We start from the raw sequence: 22,682 nt of genomic DNA, 5'->3' as shown, positions 1-22,682 counted from the left end.
CCCAGCACACAACAGCAAACATGATAGCACTGGCCACCACAGACACGTAGAACATCCTCAGCATCGTCCGGCAGATGTTAAAGGACCTCAGTCTCCTCAGGAAATAGAGACGGCTCTGACCCTTCTTGTAGACAGCCTTAGTGTTGTTTGACCAGTCCATTTTATTGTCAATTCGTATCCCCAGGTATTTGTAATCCTCTACCATGTGCACACTGACCCCCCTGGATGGAAACAGGGGTCACCGGTGCCTCAGTCCTCCTCAGGTCCACCACCAGTTCCTTAGTCTTTTTTACATTAAGCTGCAGATAATTCTGCTCACACCATGTGACAAAGTTTCCCACCGTAGCCCTGTACTCAGCCTCATCTCCCTTGCTGATGCATTCAACTATGGCAGGCTCATCAGAAAACTTCTGAAGATGGCAAGGCTCTGTGCAGTAGTTGAAGTCCGAGGTGTAGATGGTGAAGAGAAAGGCAGACAAGACAGTCCCCTGTGGAGCCCCAGTGCTGCTGGTCACTCTGTCGGACACACAGTGTTGCAAGCACACGTACTGTGGTCTGCCAGTCAGGTAATCAAGAATCCATGACACCAGGGATGGTGCAGGGCGGATGGTGTTGAACGCACCGGAGAAGACGAAAAACATGACCCTCACAGTGCTCGCTGGCTTTTCCAGGTGGGCGTAGCCACGGTTCAGCAGGTAGACGATGGCATCCTCAACTCCTAGTCGGGGCTGGTAGGCGAACTGGAGGGGATCTATGTGTGGCCTGACCATAGGCCGGTGCTGCTCCAGAACAAGTCTCTATGGGGTCTTCATGATGTCGGAGGTCAATGCCACCGGTCTGTAGTCATTGAGGCCACTGGGGCGCGGCGTCTTCGGCACAGGGACGAGGCAGGACGTCTTTCACAGCACAGGAACCCTCTGGAGACTCAGGCTCAGGGTCTCTATCTTCTCAGATAGAGAAGAGACGCGCTCTGACCGAAGGTCTGAGATGTATCTATCTTAAAGCGAGGAGTATTATTAATGTTGCGGATGAGCTTAGGGCGTGATCAGCACTTGGAGCTATGATGTTGAGGTCATTACAGAGACTGGGATGGTTCAGGGGGAGGAAATCAAGTGCCAGGCTTGAAATGTTTCAGAAAGGATATGTAGGGAGGCAAAAGAGGTGGGGGCGTGGCACTGTTGATCAGGGATGGTGTCACAGCTGCAAAAAAGGAGGATGTCATGGAGGGGTTGTCTACAGAATATCAATTGGTGAAGGTTAGGAATAGGAAGGGGTCAATAAGTGGACTGTTTTTTTATAGAGCACCCGAAAGTAACAGGCCATCGAGGAGCAGATAGGGAGAGAGATTCTGCAAAGGTGTAATGGTAATACGGTTGTTGTGGTAGGATATTTACCATTGATTCATCTCCATAGAGTGAGGGGTTTACATAGGGTGGAGTTTGCCAGGTGTGTTCAGGAAGGTTTCTTGACACAATATGTAGATAAGCCTACAAGAGGAGAGGTTCTACTTGATCTGCAATTGGGAAATGAACCTGGTCAGGTGTCATGTCTCTCAGTGGGATAACTTTTTGGAGATAGTGATCACAATTCTATCTCCTTTACTTGTGCCTTGGAGAGGGATAGGAAATGCAAGTTAGGGGAACGTTTATTTGGAGTAAAGGGAAATTTGAGGCCATCAGGCATGAAATTGGAAGCATAAATTGGAAACAGATGTTCTCAGGGAAACGTACGGAAGAAATGTGGCAAATGTTCAAATGTAGAAAGCGGCCAGTGCGTGAGTGGGCCAGTGAAAGAGTGGAGCTTTGAGGCTTTGACTCGAGAGATTCTGGCTGTTTTGGCAGTTGGTCTGTGCAATCAAGTCAATCAAAATTTGAATTGATCAGCAGAAAGCCGTTGATTAGACAATCAAGATTTGAATAGCTCAGACTCAGCAGAAAGCAGCTGATTGGGCAGTCGAGGTCAGGTGACCAAACATTTTGAAAAGCTCAAACAGATACATAGAGGGATAGCTCAAGCGAAGCGGCCAGTGCATGAGTGGGCCAGTGAAGGAGTGGAGATTTGAGGCTTTGACTCGAGAGGCTTCGACGAGAAGAGGCGGAGGACAAGCTAGCTCGCAGTTCATTTTTACAATGTCTCCTGAGACGGTGATGTGCCTCTCATGTGAAATGTGGCAGTCTTGGGGGAATTCCCCTCTCCCGCAGAGTCACATCTGCCAGAAGTGCATACGGCTGGGCGATCTGGAAGACTGTGCAAGGAATCTGGAGTAGCAGCTGGATGACCTTCGACTCATAAGGGAGAATGAGGCAGTCATAGATGAGAGCTACAGGGAGGTAGTCACACCTCGGCTGTCGGAAGCAGGTCGTTGGGTGACAGTCAGAAGGGGGAAAGCGAAGGTGAGCAGACAGGTAGTGCCGAGCACTCCTGAATAATGAGTTCACCGTCCTGGATACTGTTGGCGGTAACTACCGACCAAGTGTGAGACACGGTGGCAGGGCCTCCAACACTGAGTCTGACCCTGTGGTGCAGAAGGGTGGGACGGAGAAGAGGAGAGCTGTCGTCATTGGAGACTCTATAGTCAGGGCAGCAGGCAGCAGATTTTGTGGACGTGAGAAGGACACTGGCATGGTTTCTTGCCTCCCAGGTGCCAGGGTCCGGGATGTCTCTGACCAGGTGCACGACATCCTGGTACGAGAGGGAAAGCAACCAGAAGTCGTGATACATGTTGGGACCAACGACATACGCAGGAAGAGGGATGAGGTCCTGAAATGTGAGTTTCCGGAACTAGGCAGAAGGCCGAAGAACAGGACCTCAAGGGTGGCGTTCTCAGGACTGCTGCCAGTGCTACGTGACAGTGATGGCAAGAATTGCAGGAGATGGCAGTTGAATGCGTGGCTGAGAAATTGGTACGGGGAGCAGGGTTTCAGATTTTTAGATCATTGGGATCTCTTCTGGGGAAGGTGAGGCCAGTACAGATTGGATGGGTTGCACCTGAACTCGAGGGGGAGCAATATCCTTGCAGGTAGGTTTGCTAACATGGTTCAGGACGGTTTAAACTAATTTGCGAGAGGGATGGGGCCCGGAGTGATAGAGCAATGAAAGAAGTGCATGGAGTAAAGCCAGATCTAACATACAGAGAGGCTTTGAGGAAAGAGAAGCAGAATAAACGGTGCAAAGACAGTAAGGTAGAAGGGCTGAAATGTGTGTACCTCAATGCAAGAAGCATCAGGAGCAAAGGTGATGAACTGAGAGCTTGGATACATAGATGGAATTATGATGTAGTGGCCATTACAGAGACTTGGCTGGCACCAGGGCAGGAATGGATTCTCAATATCCCTGCATTTCAGTGCTTTAAAAGGGATAGAGAGGGCGGAAAAAGGGGAGGAGGGGTGGCATTACTAGTCAGGGATACTATTACAGCTACAGAAAGGGTGGGTAATGTAGCAGGATCCTTTTTTGAGTCAATATGGGTGAAAGTCAGGAACAGGAAGGGAACAGTTATTCTGTTGACGGTATTTTATAGGACCCTGGTAGCAGCGGAGATCCAGAGGAGCAGATTGGGAGGCAGATTTTGAAAAGGCGCAAAAATAACAGGGTTGTTATCATGGGTGACTTTAACTTCTCTAATATTGATTGTCACCTTATTAGTTCCAAGGGTTGAGATGGGGCAGAGTTTGTTAAGCGTGTCCAAGACGGATTCCTGTCACAGTATGTGGACAGGCCGACGAGGGGGAATGCCATATTAGATCGAGTTCTTGGTAATGAACCGGGTCAGGTCACAGATATCTCAGTGGGTGAGAATCTGGGGGACAGTGACCACCGCTCCCTGGCCTTTAGCATTATCATGGAAAAGGATAGAATCAGAGAGGACAGGAACTTTTTAATTGCGGAAGGGCGAATTATGAGGCTATAAGGCTAGAACTTGCGGGTGTGAATTGGGATGATGTTTTTGCAGGGAAATGTACTATGGGCACGTGGTCGAGGCTTAGAGGTCGCTTGCAGGATGTTAGGGATAAATTTGTCCCGGTAAGGAAGATAAAGAATGGTAGGGTGAAAGAACCATGGGTGACAAGTGAGGTGGAAAATCTAGTCAGGAGGAAGAAGGCAGCATACATGAGGTTTAAGAAGCAAGGATGTGATGGGTCTACTGAGGAATATAGGGAAACAAGAAAGGAGCTTAAGAAAGCGCTGAAAAGAGCAAGAAGGGGGCATGAGAAGGCTTTGGCGAATAGGTTAAAGGAAAACCCCAAGGCATTCTTCGATTATGTGAAGAACAAAAGGATGACAGGAGTGAAGGTAGGACCGATTAGAGATAAAGGTGGGAAGATGTGCCTGGAGGCTGTGGAAGTGACGGTGGTCCTCAATGAATACTTCTCTTCGGTATTGACCAATGGGAGGGATCTTGATGATGGTGAGGACAATATGAGTGAGGTTGATGTTCTGGAGCATGTTGATATTAAGGGAGAGCAGGTGTTGGATTTGTTAAAATACATTAGGACGGATAAGTCCCCGGGGCCTGATGGAATATTCCTCAGGCTGCTCCATAGGCGAGGGGAGAGATTGCTGAGCCTCTGGCTAAGATCTTTATGTCCTCGTTGTCCATGGGAATGGTACCGGAGGATTAGAGGGAGGTGAATGTTGTCCCCTTGTTCAAAAAAAGGTAGTAGGCATAGTCCGGGTCATTATAGACCATTGAGCATTACGTCTGCGGTGGGAAAGCTGTTGGAAACGATTCTTACAGATAGGATCTATGGGTATTTAGAGAATCATGGTCTGATCAGGGACGGTCAGCATGGCTTTGTGAAGGGCACATAATGTCTAATAAGGCTGATAGAGTTCTTTGAGGAGGTAACCAGGCATATAGATAAGGGTGGTGCAGTGGATATGATCTATATGGATTTCAGTAAGGCATTTGACAAGGTTCCACACGGTAGGCTTATTCAGAAAGTCAGAAGGCAGGGGATCCAGTGAAGTTTGTCCAGGTTAATTCAGAATTGGCTTGCCTGCAGAAGGCAGAGGGTCGTGGTGGCGGGAGTACATTCAGCTTGGAGGATTGTGACGAGTGGTGTCCTACAAGGAACTGTTCTGGCACCTCTCCTTCTCGTGATTTTTATTAACGACCTGGATGTTGGGGTAGAAGGGTGGGTTGGCAAGTTTGCAGACGACACAAAGGTTGGTGGTGTTGTAGATAGCGTAGAGGATTGGAAAAGGTTGCAGAGAGACATTGTTGGGATGCAGAAGTGGGCTGAGAAGTGGCAGATGGAGTTCAACCCGGAGAATTGTGAGGTGGTACACTTTGGAAAGACAAACTTCAAGGCTGAGTACAAAGTAAATGGCAGGATACTGGGTAGTGTGGAGGAGCAGAGTGATCTGGCGGTACATGTCCACAGATGCCTGAAAATTGCCTCACAGGTGGATAGGGGAGTTAAGAAAGCTTATGGGGTGTTAGCTTTCATAAGTCGAGGGATAGAATTTAAGAGTCGCGATGTAATGATGCAGCTTTGTAAAACTCTGATTAGGCCACACTTGGAGTATTGTGTCCACTTCTGGTCGCCTCACTGTAGGAAGGATGGTGAAGCATTGGAAAGGGTACAGAGGAGAATTGCCAGTTTGCTGCCTGGTTTGGATAGTATGCATTATGATCAGAGAATAAGGGAGCTAGGGCTGTACTCTTTGGAGAGGAGAATGAGAGGAGACATGATAGAGGTGTACAAGACAATAAGAGGAATAGATAGAGTGGATAGCCAGCGCCTCTTCCCCAGGGCACCACTGCTCAATACAAGAGGACATGGCTTTAAGGTAAGGGGTGGGAAGTTCAAGGGGGATATTGGAGGAAGGTTTTATACTCAGAGTGTGGTTGGTGCGTGGAATGCACTGCCTGAGTCAGTGGTGGAGGCAGATACAATACTGAAGTTTAAGAGACTACTGAACAGGTATATGGATGAATATAAGTTGGGGGCTTATATGGGAGGCAGGGTTTGAGGGTCGGCACAACATTGTGGGCCGAGGGGCCTGCACTGTGCTGTACTATTCTATGTTCGATGTTCTATGTTTTTAGTTGGAATTTGCCCGGAGTTTTCCACAAGCTGAGGTCAGGCCCCCAGGAAGTTGTGACTGGGACGGGTTTACATTGAATTCACTGGTTCTGAGGTATTTTTCAGAGTGAATCTCTGGTCTTGTGTTTCAAGTGTCCGGTGGTGTATGTCACGGTCAGAGTCCACTGTCTGTTGGTCAATAATTGTGTTCCATTACGTGAACCAAGGATCTGCTGACGTGTGTTAGAATTCTTTCAGCAACGTAGTCACTGAGTCTCAGGTTGCTAAGTTGTCCCTACTTTCCCTCTCAGACCGGCCGTAAACTGGGGCACAGCTTCGTACTCGAGAGGGTCTCGCCGCGGAATGCTGAGTGTTTGCTCATTTCAATGGATGCTGCCTAACATGCTGAGTTCCTCCAGCATTTGATGTGCGCTCTGCGTTCCTCCTCGGCTGCTTCCAGATACAGTCACAGTTAAATCATTGAAACCGGACCCATCAGTAATTGGAATCGGGATCAGCATTGATCATTTCTACAGCTCGATTTTACTCCCAAAGTTAATCCACATATCGTCTTAGCTTCACACTGAAGAAGGCACGTCAGAAACAGCGTGACCCGTTCTGATGTTAGAGCTTCATAAAATCCCAGTTCATGCGTTTGCTGCCCTGATTGATGACGGACAGAGCCAGCCACCTAATAAACCAGCTATATAAGGGGAATTAATGAGCTGGCTGTCACGGTCTTTTCCCCTGAGTCGTGTAGCCGAAAACCTCAGGGCACAGGTTTAAGGTGAAAGGGGAACTGGAAAGGGCATCTGAGGACAAACGCTTCACCCCGAGGGTTCTCCATGTATAACCTGCAAGAAAATGCGTTTCGGACAGGTACGTGCGTGTGTATTTGGGGTTGCACACTTATTTCGGTGTATAGGCTGATTTGGGAGCGGGGAGTCAGCGGGTTTGCGAATGCACGTGGAATTGTCATTACGCTTGGATATCGGGTGCTTGTGTACTTGAGTCTGCACACGGAATCGGGGGGGCGCGTGGATATTAGATTGTGCACGGATTACGGCAGTGAGTAAATTTGGGGTATCAGCGGGTTTGGGGAGCACGTCGGTTTGTCAGAGCGTGCGGATCTGTCTACAATCTCCCATCATTTTCCTAAGCTCCAGGGAAAAAAACTCCTAACCTACTCAACCTTTCCCTACAACTCAGGCGCTCAATTCCCAGCAACATTCCTGTAAATCTCTCTGCACTCTTTCAATCATATTAATATTTCCCTCAAGGTAGGTAACAAAGGCTACACAAATGAGGCTCGCCACATCTGACACAGTTTCGACATACCATACCATGTCTGTACTCAGAACTTCGATTTATGAATGTCAATGTGCCAAAAGCTCTCTATACCACCCTGCCTACCTGTGACACCACAGTCAAGTCATTATGAATCTGTATTCCTAGATCCCTCTCTCCTACCGCATTCCCCGTTGCCCAAATGATCACCTGATTTGTCCACTCAAAGTGTAACATCTTACACTAGTCTGTATTAAAATTCAGCTGCAATGTTTCAGCCCATTTTTCCATCTAGTCCAAATCCCCGGGAAAAATTGACAGCCTTTCTGTGTGTCTACTATACAACGCAATCTGGATGACATCCACAAATTTGATGCAGTTTATCACATTATCGTTCAGTTTGTTGATATGGATGACAAACGACAACATCTCTGCGCCTCTCCACAGGTCACAGGCTTCCAGTCAGAGAGGCGACTATTTAGTTCCGCACTTTGTCTCCTCCAATTCTGTCTACCTCATTCTGAATGCCTAGCGACGCAACCTCTGTACCAAGGGAGCTTGTCAATGGCCTTGCTAAATTACCTGTAGAACACACCCACTGCCTTTCTTCCACCAGATTTCTCAGTAAACACCTTCAAAGACTCTGTAAGTTTGATTAGACATGGACGTACCACGCGCAAAGCCGTGTTGACTATCCCTAATCAGTCACTGGCTCTCTAGTTACGTATATAGCCGGTTCCTTAGAATAACTTCCAATCGCTTTCTGACTAAATATTTGTTGAGAGTTTCGCTCAGTGCTAGCAATCCGGACTGGCCAAACAGAATAGTCACAGAAACAGCAATGAAGAATCCTCCAGCATTCGTGTGCGCCGGTATTCCTCTGTCTCCACCAGGAACTTGCAGAGCTCACTAGCGAAACCGAGTGGAAGCGACTGACACGATAATGGAAGTTGTGACCACCGCCAGGACCAACACTAAAACTGGTTTCAGCCGAGAGCCAAGAGAGTTGGAGAAGCTTCATTACTGTTCTAAGCTCCTCATCTTCCGACACCCCCCAAACAGGCCGATACCTATATATCCATGGACACTCCATATCAGCCCACAATCCGAATCTATCAGCATCCGCAAGAGCGCACACATCCTTATCGGGTGATACCCCAAATCCACATCAGATTATCCCAGGGCAAGAATCAGAACAAAGTGATCTCAAAATGGAGGGCTGCAAGCGCCGTCTTTTAAAATGGCCTCCTCCATCTTCAAGCACATGGCAAGAGCGAAGTTAAAAGTTCAAAGTATATTTATAATCAACGTAAGTATAAATTGTACAATTTTTATATTCATCACAACCCAGGATCTGCTGACACTCTCGAATCTGCGCTCATCTCCAAATACGCGTACACCCCTCTCATTCTCCTTGAACCTATCCCCTCTCACCTTCAATGCATGCCCTCTGGTATTAGTCATTTCAACCCTGGTAAACGGATACATTTTGTCAACTCTATCTGTGCCTCTCATAATCTTATAAACCTCCATAAAATATCTCCTCAACTTCCGACGCTCCAAACGAAACAACCCAAGTTTATCCGAACTCTCGTAATAGCACATGTCCTCTGAACCAGGCAGCATCCTGGAAAATCTCTTTTTCACCGTCTCCAAAACCGCAACATCCTTCTTATTGTGATCAGAACCTGTCCAATACTCCGGATGTGGCATAACCAGAGTTTTATACAGGTGCAGCATAGTATCATGACTTTTGAACTCAGTTTCTAGTCTACCAAAAGCATAAATTCCAGAAGCCTTCGTAACCACCACATCAACCTGTACAGCCACTTTCAACGAGATATTGGTTTGGATCCCAAGATCTCTTTGAATAGCAACACTGATAAGGATCTTGCCTTTAACAATGTGTTATCTCCTTGCATTTATCATAGTTAACTCCCACCTGCCATTGCTCAGCCCTTATCTACAAATAATATATATCATTCTGTATTCGTTGCCAGTCTTCTGCACAATCCAAAGCTCCACAAGTCTTGGTATAATCGGCAAATTTACCAACCCACCCATTTGCATCTTCATCCAGGTCATTTATATGCATCACAAACAGCAGAGCTCCCAGTACAGATCCCTACAGAACACCTCTAATTACAGGATTCCGGCTCCAATCAGTCGCTTCGTTCACTAAACTCTGTCTTCTGTGTGTAAACCTATAATTTTATTCAGAGACTCGTGGATGGCTGGTAAGGTGGTAGAAGTAAATTCATGAGAGGTTCTGAAGAGACGCTTTGGATAGGCAAATGGATGTCAGGAAGTTGAGGGATATGAACATGATGTAGGTAGGAAGGATTAGTATTTGGGTATTTTGATTTGCTTTTGAGCTGGCTCGGCACAGCATTGTGGGCTGAATGCCCTGTTCCTGACTGTACTCTTCCATGTTCCATGTGTCGAGTAAAACATAAACCATTTGTCTGTTCCCACCTGCTCACCACAGTGTAATAGTTATGTTGGGCTTATGCGGGCAGAAGGAAAACCTTTTCTTTCTCCCTAGGCCTTCTGCCCAGGATCCTCTCATATCCATTTTGCCAATGGACTGTCCAGCTCTTGGCTCCATCCATCCCCTTCCTGTCTTCTCCTATCATTTCGGATCTCCCCTTCCCCCTCCGCCTTTCAAATCTCTTACTAGATCTTCTTTCAGTTAGTCCTGACGAAGGGTCTCGGACCGAAATGTCGACTCTACCTCTTCCTAGAGATGCTGCCTGGCCTGCTGCGTTCACCAGCAACTTTTATATGTGTTGACGGAAAATCTTCGCTCTTGTGCTTCTTGATTTCGTCTCTCAATATTCAGTGTCACTCAACCCTGCCACTTTGCTCTGGCCCACATTTGACCACTGTCTTATTGGGATCTTCCTCGTCTTCACACAAATTTTCAGGTTTATGTTTACGAATGTGCTGAGGTGATAGGATTACGACTTGTGATTGAAGTGGAGGATGATGTTGGATTGTAGGGTATGAGTGTCGTGCAGTGGGTTAGGTTTTATGCGGGTGTGTAGGAGGGGAGTAGGTGTTAGTTTATGGGTAAGGTTGGGAGATGGAGATGCAGCCTCCACGTGGGGAGAGAGCGGGATGGGTGAGACCTTGTATAAAGTGAGCTTGTTCGTGAGGCTGTGCCCAGCTTTATTCGGGCTGCAGTCCGGGATATTTGGATTGTGTGGACTTGGACGTTAGTATTAGCGTTAATGGTAAGGTTGGGGATGCACATCTGAGGCTAGGGGAGACAGGGTTGCGGAGTTTAGTTTTGGGCGGAATGAGGGGCTCTGGCAGATAGGGTTGTGAAAAAAAAAAAACCTGTCCCACTCCTTTCATTAAACTGGTCTAACAACATTTGTCTTAATTAACCCGGTGTGTATTCGAACGCGTCATCAGTAATGTAAAGTGGAGTCTTAGGGTAATTCAGGTCCTTAATCAGTAGACATCTGCACCAGGGCGACCCAGCAGGGTTGATCAGGCCAGGCTTGTGATATTCCCATGGATAAAGATAATGAAAACCATGTCATCTCTAGTTTAACGGGTTTCAGACTTATTAATCTGATTTTATTTAACAAATTAGGTAGAAAAATGCTTAGAGGCCTAGTAATACTTCATCTCAAAGTGAGATGTAAATTTACCTGTTTTAAATTTACAGTCATCTTTATTTTGCATCTGGGTGTGTGGGATCTCCTTTTTTAAATTGACAGGGTTTACTGGAGATTCAGTGTCACTGCACCCTGTCAATTAGAGTTTAGTGGTGACTTGTTTTCTCTGGCTCCAGCTTAACTAATAGGATCCCTCTCGCCTTCTTGCATTCTCACGGGCATTTTCACGGGCGTTTCGTGGACCAGGAAGATGAAGAACATGTCACTGTTTGGCTTGGTTGTGATAATGCGGGTAGTGAGAAAATCATCGCTCTTATCCTTCTTGATCTCTTCACCCGAGATTCAGTATCACGCAATCCTGCCACTTTCCTCTGGCCCATGCATGAGAGTTAGTTCAGATTAGGATTTAGAGACCGGAAGACCATAAGATATAGGAACAGAAGTAGGGCATTTGTCCCGTCGAGTCGGCTCCCCCATTAAATTATGGATGATGCAATTCTTCCAGTTATCCCCACACCCCTGCCTTCTTCCCATGCCCTTTGATGCCCTGGCTGATAAAAACCTATCTATCTCTGCCTCAAATGCACCCAATGTCCTGCCGCTCGAGGCAACAATTACCACAGATTTACCACCCCCCGACTAAAGCAATTTCTCCGCATCTCTATTCTAAATGGACATCCTACAACCCTGAAGTCGTACCTTCATGTTCTGGACTCCCTTACCATTGGGGGGGGGGGGGGAACTTTGTTATATCTAATCTGTTCAGGCTTTTTAAAATTTGTAATGTTTCTATGAGATACCTCCTCATTCTCCTGAACTCCAGCGAATACAGGCCAAGGGCTGCCAGACGTTCCTCATACGGTAAACCGTTCATTCCTGGAATCATTATCGGGAATGCTCTCTTTTAATCCTCTCCAATGTCAGTATAACATTTCTAAAATAAGGAGCCCGAAACTGCACATAATACTCTAAGTGTGGTCTGAGGAATGCCTTGTACAGCATCAACATCCCATCCCTGTTCTTATATTCTGTACCTGCAGAAATGAATGCCAACGTTCCATTTGCCTTCTTTAGCACCCACTCAACCTGGAGGTTAACCTTTAGGGTATCCTGCACAAGGACTCAAAGTCCCTTTGCATCTCCTCATTTTCAATTCTTTCTCCATCTAAATAATAGTCTGCCCGTTTATTTTTTCCACCGAAGTGTATGGCCATACACTTTCCAACATTGTGTTTCATTTGCCACTTCTTTGCCCATTCCCTTAAACTATCTATGTCTCTTAGGGAGACTTAAGGTACAGGGATCTGCCGATTTAGATTTCAGATTATGATTTATGGTCATGCATGTGCAGTGTTTCAGGTCTCATTTCCGTTTCGGGATGGGAATGTGGCTGGGCTGGAGGTCTTATTATTTTCAAGATCAGGGATGTGGGAGGTAGCGGTCAGATTGGCGATAGGGTACATGGTTGTGGTGGGCTAGCTGTCTGGTTAGCGTTTATGGAAAGGGAAGAGTGGTGCTGGAGGTCAGATTAGATTAGAGTTTAGGTTCAGAAATGTGAGGTGTTGATTGTCAGATTAAGGTTAGGGGCAGTGATGAAGGGATTTAGAATTCAGTTTAGGATTTATGGAATGGGATGTTTGAAAGTTAGTTTTCATATTAGGATAAGGGGCGGTAACGTAGGAAGTTACAGTGCAGATTAGGATTCGGGGGTTGGGATGGGATTGTCATAAGGGTGGCGGTGGGAGCGGACCGAAATGCCAGACACAGACACTGAAGTACTAGGAACAGGACTCGGAGTGTAAAGAAAGCAAGGGAAGTGGGGAAGAAAGGACGCTGACATTGACACAGGCCCTGGACGAGACTAGGATGCAGGGGCCTGGGCTAGGACATGGACAAAAAACACTGAACCCGAACAAGGAACTAGGACCAAGGAGCCTAGACTAGTGACACGTAACTCCAGAACCAGAGGCTGGACAAGGACCCAGAACCTGGGTCTTGACTCGGAACCGAAAGCCAGGTCAAGGCAAGGACTCTGGACGAGGATCTTGGCAAGGAACGGACGTGTCTACAGAACAGGAGGTGGAACTCCTGCACAGGACGAGGCACATGGACAGGACGAGAACGCAAAGGCTTGATATGGACAGAACGAATCTCTTTGACGTGGCTTGGACATGACAAGGTTCTTGGACGTGGCTCGGAAAGGACGAGAGACTCCTAGACAGGACGAGGGAACCCCAGCACCGGACTGGGCGAGCTACTCCTGGGCTGGACAAGGCACATGGACAAGACGAGAACATGAACCCTTGACTTGGTCGAGGGAGAACAGGAACGCAGAGCCTTGGTCGAGGGAGAAGAGGAACGCAGAGCATAGAGCCTTGGTCTTGGCAGACAGAAACGCAGAATACAGAGCCTTGGTCTTGGCAGAGAGAAACGCAGAATACAGAGCCTTGTTCTTGGCAGACAGAAACGCAGAATACAGAGCCTTGGTCTTGGCAGACAGGAAAGCAGAAAACAAAGCCGGGACGGTTCCATGGGAAAAGGACGTAGGGCCGGGACTCATACACAGAAATCTGAACACGACGAGACAGTTCCAAACACTCGGTAGCGGTAAACGGCCGGATCTACCTAGCGAAGGTGTGGACACAGAGACAGTTCCAACTCAACGATAGACATTTCCTTATCTTCCACAGCAAGGCTCCGGTCTCGCTCCGGTAGTTGAACTTCACAAGGTTGCCGGCGAAGGTAGCAGGCGAGACCCCAGGCGAATGTAGCAAGCGAGGCCCAGGAGAAGGTAGCAGGCGAGGCTCCAGGCGAAGGTAGCAGGCGAGGCTCCAGGCGAATGTAGCAGGCGAGGCGTCAGAAGGATGGGGAAGGGGAGGGAACAGTCCAGCCTCAGGGTAAAGGCAAAGACGGCCTGGCTTACCCAACGGAGACCGGGACAGGAAGGGACATATCCAGCCGCAGGGTCACGGCAAAGCCGGCCTGACTTACCCCACGGAAGCGAGGACGGGATACTGACGAGACGAACCAGCAACCACACTCGAACCCAGGGCCACTTATATTCTCAGCCCCCAAACGAGCATTAGGTGCCTACGAATAAGCCCAACTTCAACAAGGGACAGCCGGAAGACCCGGAGTCTGCAGCTATGGACCGGACCGTGAACAGGAACTCGGACATCACGTACCAGACCAAGAAAGTACCACCCCGCGCCCCCCATGGGAGCCTCCGGGCGACCAAACCCGGCTCTCCAGGACTAAGGACTACCCGGGTGAGTGGGTGGTATTCAGTCAGGAGGGAACCCAGGATGACGAGAGTTAGAGGACAGTGTCTGCGTTGCTGGGTCCATGCATGGCTGGTTCGTTCAGTCAAAATAGGAGGCGCTGAGTGCGGATCTAAATGCAGGACACAGACACTGAAGTACTAGGAATAGAACAGGACTAGAGACTGGAGTTAGGGACGAGGAGCTGGATGCAGACTAGAAGCTGGGACAAGAACACAGACCTGGGCTAAGACATTGGCTAGCCAAGCGTTACCAGGACAAGGAACTGGTAAGTAGGAGCCTGGGTTTCGACTACAAGCCAGAAACTCGACAGGGACCCAGAGCCTGGGTCTCGACTCGGGCTCGGACCCCGGAACTAGGCGAGGACATGTCGTGGCTATAGGACTGGACATGGCTTTGGTTCCTCGAGGCTTGGGTTCTTCGTGGCGTGGGTTCTTCGTGGCTTTGATTCCTCGAGGCTTGGTTTCCTCGAGGTGAGGACATGACAAGGCTTGGGTTCTGACCCCAAGCCAGAGACTGGACAAGGACCCAGACCCTGGGTCTTGATTCGGACTCGATCTCAGGAACTGGGAAAAGACATGACGTGGTCTTGGGAGACAGGAACCTCTGAACACAAACCCTGAAGCCTTGACTTAGTCTTGGTGAGGATAGGAACACGGCCCAGAGAGCGGGAACAGGGAGCCTTGGACTTGAGAGACAAGAACATGGAACACAAAGCCGGGACCCCTCCTTGGGAACAGGATGTGGAGACGGGACTCATACACAGAATGCTGAACCCAACGAAACCGTTCCTAGTACTAGGTCACGGCAAACGGCCAGATCTACCTAGCGAAGGCGTGGACACAGAGACGATTCCCAACACTAAGGTAACAGCGAACGGGTTGACCTACTTAGCGAAGAGATGGACACAGAGACGGTTCCAACTCAACGATAGACAGTTCCTTATCTTGACGCAGCAAGGCTCTGGTCTCGCTCCGGTGGTTGAACTTGACAAGGTTGCAGGCGACGCTCCAGACACAGGTTGCAGACGCCGCTCCAGACACAGGTTGCAGGCGACGCTCCAGACGCATGTTGCAGGCGACGCTCCAGACGCAGGTTGTAGGCGACGCTCCAGACGAATGTTGGAGGCGACGCTCCAGACACATGTTGCAGGCGACGCTCCAGACGCATGTTGCAGGCGACGCTCCAGACGCATGTTGCAGGCGACGCTCCAGACGCAGGTTGCAGGCGACGCTCCAGACACAGGTTGCAGGCGACGCTCCAGACGCAGGTTGCAGGCGACGCTCCAGACACAGGTTGCAGGCGACGCTCCAGACACAGGTTGCAGGTGACGCTCCAGACACAGGTTGCAGGTGACGCTCCAGACACAGGTTGCAGGCGACGCTCTAGACACAGCTTGTAGGCGTGGCTCCAGACACATGTTGGAGGTTTAATCCCAGGACCGCTTATATTCCCATCTCCAAGACAAGCATCGGGTGCCAATGATTAAGTCCAACTGAAACAAGGGACAGCCGGAAGACCCGGAGTCCGGCATCCACGGAGCGGACCGTGAACCAGAACGCGGACTTCACGGACCGGACTATGACAGTGGGAGGACAGATTTAGGTTTGGTGACTGCGGTTTGCGGTATTAGAAGTCAGGTTATGTATAGGGGCAGGTTTGTGAAGGAGTTCATTCATAGCATTCTGGCATTCATAGCAAGAGGATTCGGGTACAGGAGCAGGGAGGTGCAACTGCAGTTGTACAAGGCCTTGGTGAGACCACACCTAGAGTATTGTGTGCAGGTTTTGTCCCCTAATCTGAGAAAAGACATTCTTGCCATAGAGGGAGTACAAAGAAGGTTCATCAGATTGATTCCTGGGATGGCAGGACTTTCATATGATGAAAGACTGGATCGGCTAGGCTTACGCTGTCTGGAATTTAGAAGATTGAGGGGGGATGTTATTGAAACGTATACAATTCTAAAGGGATTGGACAGGCTAGATGCAGGAAGATTGATCCCGATGTTGGGGAAGTCCAGAACGAGGGGTCGCAGTTTGAGGATAAGGGGGAAACCTTTTAGGACCGAGACGAGAAAAAAACTTCTTCACACAGACAGTGGTGAATCTGTGGAATTCTCTGCCACAGGAAACAGTTGAGGCCAGTTCATTGGCTATATTTAAGAGGGAGTTAGATATAGCCCTTGTGGCTAAAGGGATCAGGGGGTATGGAGAGAAGGCAAGTACAGGGTTCTGAGATGGATGATCAGCCATGATCGTACTGAATGGCACTGCAGGCTCGAGGGGCGGAATGGCCTACTCCTGCACCTATTTTCTATAATTCTATGTTTCTATGTTAAAGATGAGATTGGGTTTAGTGACAAGCATGCTGAGTTTGATGCCTGGCCACCTTCTCCCTATAACACAGATCACCTTTTCCTGGCAGCATCTTCGTAAACCTTCTCAGCACTCTCTCAAACACACACACACACAGACACACACACACACACAGACTCACACACACACACATTCATTCTCTCTCTCTCTCACACACACACGCAACAATCTTTCACGATCTCTCAATCTCTCTTTACTCAGCCCCCACGAAGCACTCCAGCACTCCACTCAGCCAATCCCAGACGTCTCTCTATTGCAAGCACTTTCCTATCACCCTCCATTTTCTCGCGGTCCACAGCACTGCTGCTCCCGGTCAATAAGACGACCGCCACGGAATAATAGCTTGGAGACGAGACGGTGAATGAGAAGATCCGGAGCCCGGACTGGATACATTGAAGCTATATCTGGGTTACGCTCAGGGCGCGTCTTTATTAATCAACTGTAGCACAGAAATGATCGGATATTTCACCGCGCTGATCACCTGCTCCCTGAATTTCGACTGAGTCACTGCGTAAATAACTGTGTTCGTGCACAAGCTAAAATTCCTCAGCAAAACGCCGAAATCGTGAAATATCCATTCAGAAGCATTGAAATTGAAACCCATTGCTTTGACCTGATAATATATGAAATTTACGACCAGTGTCATCCACAGGAAGACGAAGCTGCCCGATAGAGTGAAGAGTAAAACCACAGACCTCCTCCTGCTCTCCATCTCCGGGTCACTGCGGTTCTCCCCCTTGCTCTGACCCTTCAGCCCCTTACGGACCCGACTGGCCACTAAAATGTGTCTGACTGTCAGAGCGTTGAGCAGCAGGATCCCAGCGAAAGGGAGCAACGGGGTTAAAACGTTCTCCGCCCAAGCCTGTGCTACCCACCCGGGGTCAGTGATAACTTTGTCCCTGAGGTCACAGAACCACGGCACATTGTCGATGATCATTTTGGGTTCCCAGAGGAAGTAACGGGGAATGTTTTTCAGACAGAACAGCACGCCGGTTGTTGTCAGAACCACAGCCGCAGTTTTCCCGGTGCAATATTTTATTTTCAGCTTCTGGCAGCAAATGGCGACAAACCGATCAAAGGTGAAAGTGACGGTGAACCAGACAGAACAGTCTGTGGCTGCGTACCTCAGTACATTGATAATGCTGCACATGGGGGTAATGTTTAGAAAACTGGACATGAAGTAATATTCTTTAATTCGAAACAAAATGATCTCGAAGACAATAGTCAGTAGATCGGCCACTGCCATGGCCACCAGGTAGCGAGTGGTGCAGACAGAGAGGCCGCACTTTCCCCGGGACAGGATCACAATCGCCAGTAAATTCACTAGAGAGAGAGAGAGAGAGAGTCAGACAGACAGACAAACAGAGACAGAGAGCGAGACAAGAGAACAGGCACTGGGCATTACTGAGCAGACTTTCCGGGAATTAAGACAGGACCGGGTTTCGGCTAAAGAACAGAAGTGCGAGAATGTGTAAACGGCTGCAAATCTAACATCTGACACGGATCACAATATATTTGAACTGTTTTCCTCACTGTGCCAATAAAACGTTGTGTGACTAACCGTCGGTGCTAAAACCGAGCTGCATGAACGACAGTGATCGGTGCTAATTCTGATTCCATCGCTGATGGAACCGGTTACACTGATTTTGCCGTGACTGAGCAGACCACGAGAAACACGGCATCAGGTGGGCCTGGGGCATCCGGAGGGAAACAACACACACAAATTACTGGGGGAACTCTGCAGCCCAAGAAACATCTATGCAATTGAACAAACACTGACCGTTTCGGGCCAAGACCCTTCTTCAGGATGAAATGATGCCCCAATTTACGATGGATCTCAAAGGGAAAGCCGGCTCAATTTAGTAAACAAAAGCTGATGGCTCCATTACTGAACTAATTAATTAAGTGATTTACATCAATTCTACAGCGCAGTGCACTTGGGGAAAACAGTTCAGGGTGTCTGTGGACACTGACTGAGGTGATCAAACCCAATTATTGAACAACGGGCAGTGGAATCCGATTGACATAGTCTCCAAAGGGAAACGTAAAACACAGGACCAGATGGTCAATCTGATCAATTCCTCAGAAATAGTGAACTTCACAATGTAAATCCCTCCCAGTCCCATCTTCGGGGGAAAGTGCCTTTCTCCAACACGGATATAAATCTGGACGAATTCCCATCAAAGCCCATCCAGTCAGAGAGCTGCACTGGGACTACTCTGGAAAAGGCGTCATTAAAGACACGAAAAAAAACGTCCGAGTCGAACGCTTGTGGCGGAGGAGGGACAGACAATCTGATTCGTTTGTCATTAAATATGCAAAATCAGCTTTCAAATGGACAGGTTCGATATCTCTGACGGATATTTGTGCAATGGTCATCAAGTTGGAAGCTTGTCAAATGATCATAAACAGTCCACACCGATTAACACACAGAAACACCAAATATGAACTCCAGTCACTCACCAGGAACTCCAATGACGGCAATAAACACGTACAAAATTTTCTGCACACTTCTGTAACTATCCAACGTTGAAGACATTTCCTCTGCCCAGTGATTCGACCCGCTGTACTACCGGCGATCTCTCGGAATGAAATGCTAAGGCATCATAAGCCTTGGGTTTTTAATACCATTTAGCGAGTCCACAGGGGCAGACTTCAACAGATTGAGAAATAAACATTTTCAAGTTATTTCCAAACCGATTACGTCAGACATGTGCATTCTCCACAGTGACAGATAGTAATAGATAATGTGATGTACTCAGGGCTGTAAATTGGGAGTAGTATTCATCCAGCAAAGGGAACATTGTTCTAAATGCCATCAGACCCAGATTATCACCTGTTGTTTGTCACCGTGTGACTTTTGTCCAACAATTGAGGAATTGTTAAAGCAGATCGACTGAGAGTAAAACGGCCGCTCCGCTCTGATTCTGCACCAATTCCGATCGCACCTCATCTGAATCTAACCACAAGCACAAAAAAAATTTGCAGATGCTGGAAATCAAATCAACACACACATTTCAATTCTACTTCCCATTCTCATTCCTGCACGTCAGTCCATGGCCTCGTCTACTGCCGTGATGAGGCACACAGGATGCAGGAGGAACACGTTTTTTCCGTCTGGATTGGTAGCAACCTGATGCCATGAACACTGATTAACCTCGGTTAATGCGCACCCCGCCCATTCACCATTCCCCCATTCCCGTTTCACTCTGCCCATCAACTCCCTGTGGTTCTCGCCCTTCCCTTTCTGCCATGACCTCTACCCTCTCCAATCAGACTTTTCTTTCTCCAACCATTTGTCTCCTTCACGAATTATCTTCACCCCTGTCCCACTCCCGCTGTCACCTATCTCCTACCACACGGTACGTCTTTTTCACTACCCTTCCCCCGCCTTCCTGCTCTGAATTCTTTTTTTATTTTCAAGTCCTGATCAAGGACTTCGGCCCGAAACGTAGACAATACTCTTTTCCATCGAAGCTACCTGGCCTGTTGAGTTCCTTTAATGTTTTATCGTGTTGCTTTGAATGGAAATCTATCCCTCTTTCCTGATTATCATTCACCTTCCTCAGGGTGCCAGAGGTATATCAAACTTTGTCCTGGGTCGGAAACATGTCGATGTTCATCACCATTGAAACAAATGTTTGCTCTGAGAACAGGAACGTCGCTTCCTTCCGTTTGTCTTACATCCACATGGAACAGCGAAAGGTAAAGCCCAGGAACAGACCGTTCGGCCCGTAGTGTCTGTGCCAATCATGACGTCACATTCAATGGATCCTAACTCCCTCTGTATGATCGGTTTCCCTACATTCCCTGCCTGTCAATGTGTCAGCCCTCACAACAGTAACCGTGGGCATTTGGATCTCTCTTCGTAGATACTTTTCATCATTTGTGTTGATTAGTTGCTCTCAAAAAGTTGTCAGAACCGTCTGAGTTGTCGCATGAGTTATATGTGCTTCCAGTGTAAATATGTACGTCAAAGGCGTCATTTGTCAGACACAAGAATATTGGAGTAAATTATGTCATTACAGCTTGTGAAATTCTGTTGTATCGCCTACTGTTATCAATGCCCTTCCAATTATAAATTCGTGATCTAGTTTGTGTGTGAAGGTCTCTACCGACAGGGTCACCGAGTAAATATCTGTTGTGGTGATGAATAAACAATATCACCACCAACCTCACCAGGACAAACCCCTAATTCTACTCCAAGGCATGCAAACTCAGCAAAGCTGGTGGCGAGTATGGATGAATCATAACACCCTGCAACTTCACCAGGACCCACCCTAACCCTATTCCATAGCTGCAAAAAACTCAGCCCTCTAAGCTGGTGTTTGAGAATGTATTAATAATAACAGCGTGTAACCTCACCAGGACCCACCCCGAATCCTCTCCATGCATTACAATCTCAGCAGTCTAAGCTGGGTGGGGTGGGGGTGAGTATGTGTTGATAATAACACACCGTAGAGCCATGAAACTCAACGGAGAGCTGAAGAGGAGGAGAAAAAATGTTCAGTTATCAATGTGTGTATATCCGTTATTGTCTGTCTATGTGTTTATGCCATTGAATGTGTGTGTGTGTGTGTGTGTGTGTGTGTGTGTGTGTGTGTGTTACTGTGCAGGTGTTTATGCTTCTGCCAATGGTGTTTGTGAGTATGTGAGTGACGGTGTGTGTTTTAGTATGACAACTGAGTCTGGGACTGTGTGAGACCCATGCTCATTTGCGTCTCTGTGTTGCTGTTTCTGCTCAAATATGAAATTAACTTTACTATTAAAGTCCGAACATGTCACCTTCTACTACACTGAGATTTGTGTTTTGCAGGCATTCACAGTGCAACAACGGGGTGTCTACAGATTTTGAGCTGTGACGAATCTCAGATGTGCTTCATTTATAGATACGTTAATAATACATTTAATCTGAACTTTGACCTCAGCGCGTGTTTTTTAATGGCTCGGTTTGTGCACTCTTTGATTCTTTTATTCCACTGGGATAATCCAATGTGCACGTGGGGTTGACAGCGGGATTGCGTTGTGCTGTTATTTGACCATGTGCGTATATTTGGGAATGCACAGGGAGTTAGAGGTGGGTTGTCGAATATAGGGTGCATACGGATTTGGGGTTACACGCAGGTTTGCGTGTCTCGAATTATCAAGACTTGCACACCAATTTTGGTCTACTTGCGGATTTTTAATGCTGAGATAGCCATTTTATGAACTGTTTGAAATAATTCTTGCTCAGGGACCATCTAATGTTCATGTGCGGCGGGGCAGCGGGATTGGAGCGCGCACTCCTTTTGGGATTGGCTCAAATTTAGGGGTATGTTCCTGAATATCGGGTTCACACGGATTTGGTGTACCCAGATTTATGAGAGTGTTGTCGAACATGGCGGTGCAAATGGATTTGAGACGACACACAGATCTGTTTTGTATGTTTGCAATGTTTGTCATGACGAGACAGCCATTATGAGAACTGCTGCAAAGGATTCTTTCTCTGAGATAATCCAATGTGGGTTTGTCAGCGGGTTTGGGGTGCACTATGATTTTGCGTGCACTCTTATTGAGGATGTGCGTAGATTTAGGGGCGTGTCTTCGACCATGTGGCTGCACACAGATTTCCATGGCATCGGTGCATTTGGAAGGGTGACGAATTGTTTCATTTGTAGATAGTCTATGAATGAATCTTCAAATGTACATTAAAATGCACTTTGTCCTTACAATTTCTTTAAGGTGTTTTTGAACTGTTTGAAATATTTTTTTTATCTCTTGGATAACGAATTGTGAATATTGGATTTGCAGCTCGATTGTAGATGTACAGGGATTTGGGGATGGGCGCAGATTCCGGAAGTGTCCTCAAATATGCTGTTACACGGGCACGTGGGGTTGCACACGCACTTTGGGGGTTCGGTGGATCTGGGGTTGTTACAAATCTCAAGATTGTTTCTTTTATCGACACTTTATGAATAAATGCACTTTAAGTTTCGTACTTTCTTCTTACTGATTTTCATTAGCTGGAGGCTGCAATTTTCGAAAATTAGAAACATAGAAACATAGAAAACCTACATCACAGACAGACCTTTCGGCCCA

General features: G+C 47.7%; 2 protein-coding genes across 2 annotated transcripts in view; both read right to left on the bottom strand.

Annotated features, from left to right (window-relative positions):
• Positions 1–22,682, bottom strand: part of LOC140185252 (uncharacterized) — a 622,887-nt gene that overhangs the window by 403,669 nt on the left and 196,536 nt on the right. The gene's annotated exons all lie outside the window — the stretch shown is intronic.
• Positions 17,020–19,143, bottom strand: LOC140185503 (probable G-protein coupled receptor 139). The gene is made up of 2 exons (XM_072238836.1): positions 19,068–19,143; positions 17,020–17,927 (listed from the first exon to the last, which is right to left on the bottom strand). Exons 1-2 carry the CDS (start codon positions 19,141–19,143, stop codon positions 17,020–17,022), a joined length of 984 nt encoding a protein of 327 aa, XP_072094937.1.

The sequence above is a fragment of the Mobula birostris genome, chromosome 20 (genome assembly GCF_030028105.1).
Source record: "Mobula birostris isolate sMobBir1 chromosome 20, sMobBir1.hap1, whole genome shotgun sequence".
NCBI lineage: Eukaryota > Metazoa > Chordata > Chondrichthyes > Myliobatiformes > Myliobatidae > Mobula > Mobula birostris.
This window is presented reverse-complemented; position numbering and strand designations above follow the sequence as displayed.